This window comes from Plasmopara halstedii (genome assembly GCF_900000015.1).
Source record: "Plasmopara halstedii genome assembly, contig: Scaffold_2019, whole genome shotgun sequence".
Lineage (NCBI taxonomy): Eukaryota > Oomycota > Peronosporomycetes > Peronosporales > Peronosporaceae > Plasmopara > Plasmopara halstedii.
The window spans coordinates 1-314 of record NW_020188927.1 but is presented as its reverse complement, the minus strand read 5'-3'; the positions used below and the strand labels follow the sequence as shown (position 1 = coordinate 314).

At 40.1% G+C, this 314-nt stretch overlaps 1 protein-coding gene across 1 annotated transcript; it reads left to right on the top strand.

Moving 5' to 3' along the window:
* Positions 1-69: 69 nt before the first annotated feature.
* Positions 70-305, top strand: PHALS_02483 (uncharacterized protein; the record flags this gene model as incomplete). Its single annotated transcript, XM_024716918.1, has 1 exon — positions 70-305. A coding segment is annotated over one exon (236 nt), but the record flags the coding sequence as incomplete, so codon positions are not given.
* Positions 306-314: the final 9 nt, after the last annotated feature.

The following is a 314-nucleotide window of genomic DNA, read 5'->3' as shown; positions in this document are numbered from 1 at the left end:
AGTTTACTTGAGCTCAAAGAAGCTGAAGTGGAATGTCTTCAAAAGCGCTTGACAGAACAAGAGCACCATATGACACGAGCTTTAGAAAGCTATGAAAAATGTCAAACGGAGTTGCAGTTGAAACTTAATGAGCAGACGACAGCAGCAGAAGTAGCAAATTGTCAACATGTGGATGAGATGGCAGCATTACGTACAGAAATGGAGAAGCTCACATCACAATGTCGCGAAACTATAGAAGAGCAGATCACAAAGTACGCACAATTGGAACAAGAGACTTACAATTTAAACAATGAGTTTAATTCAAAGTCTGGGGA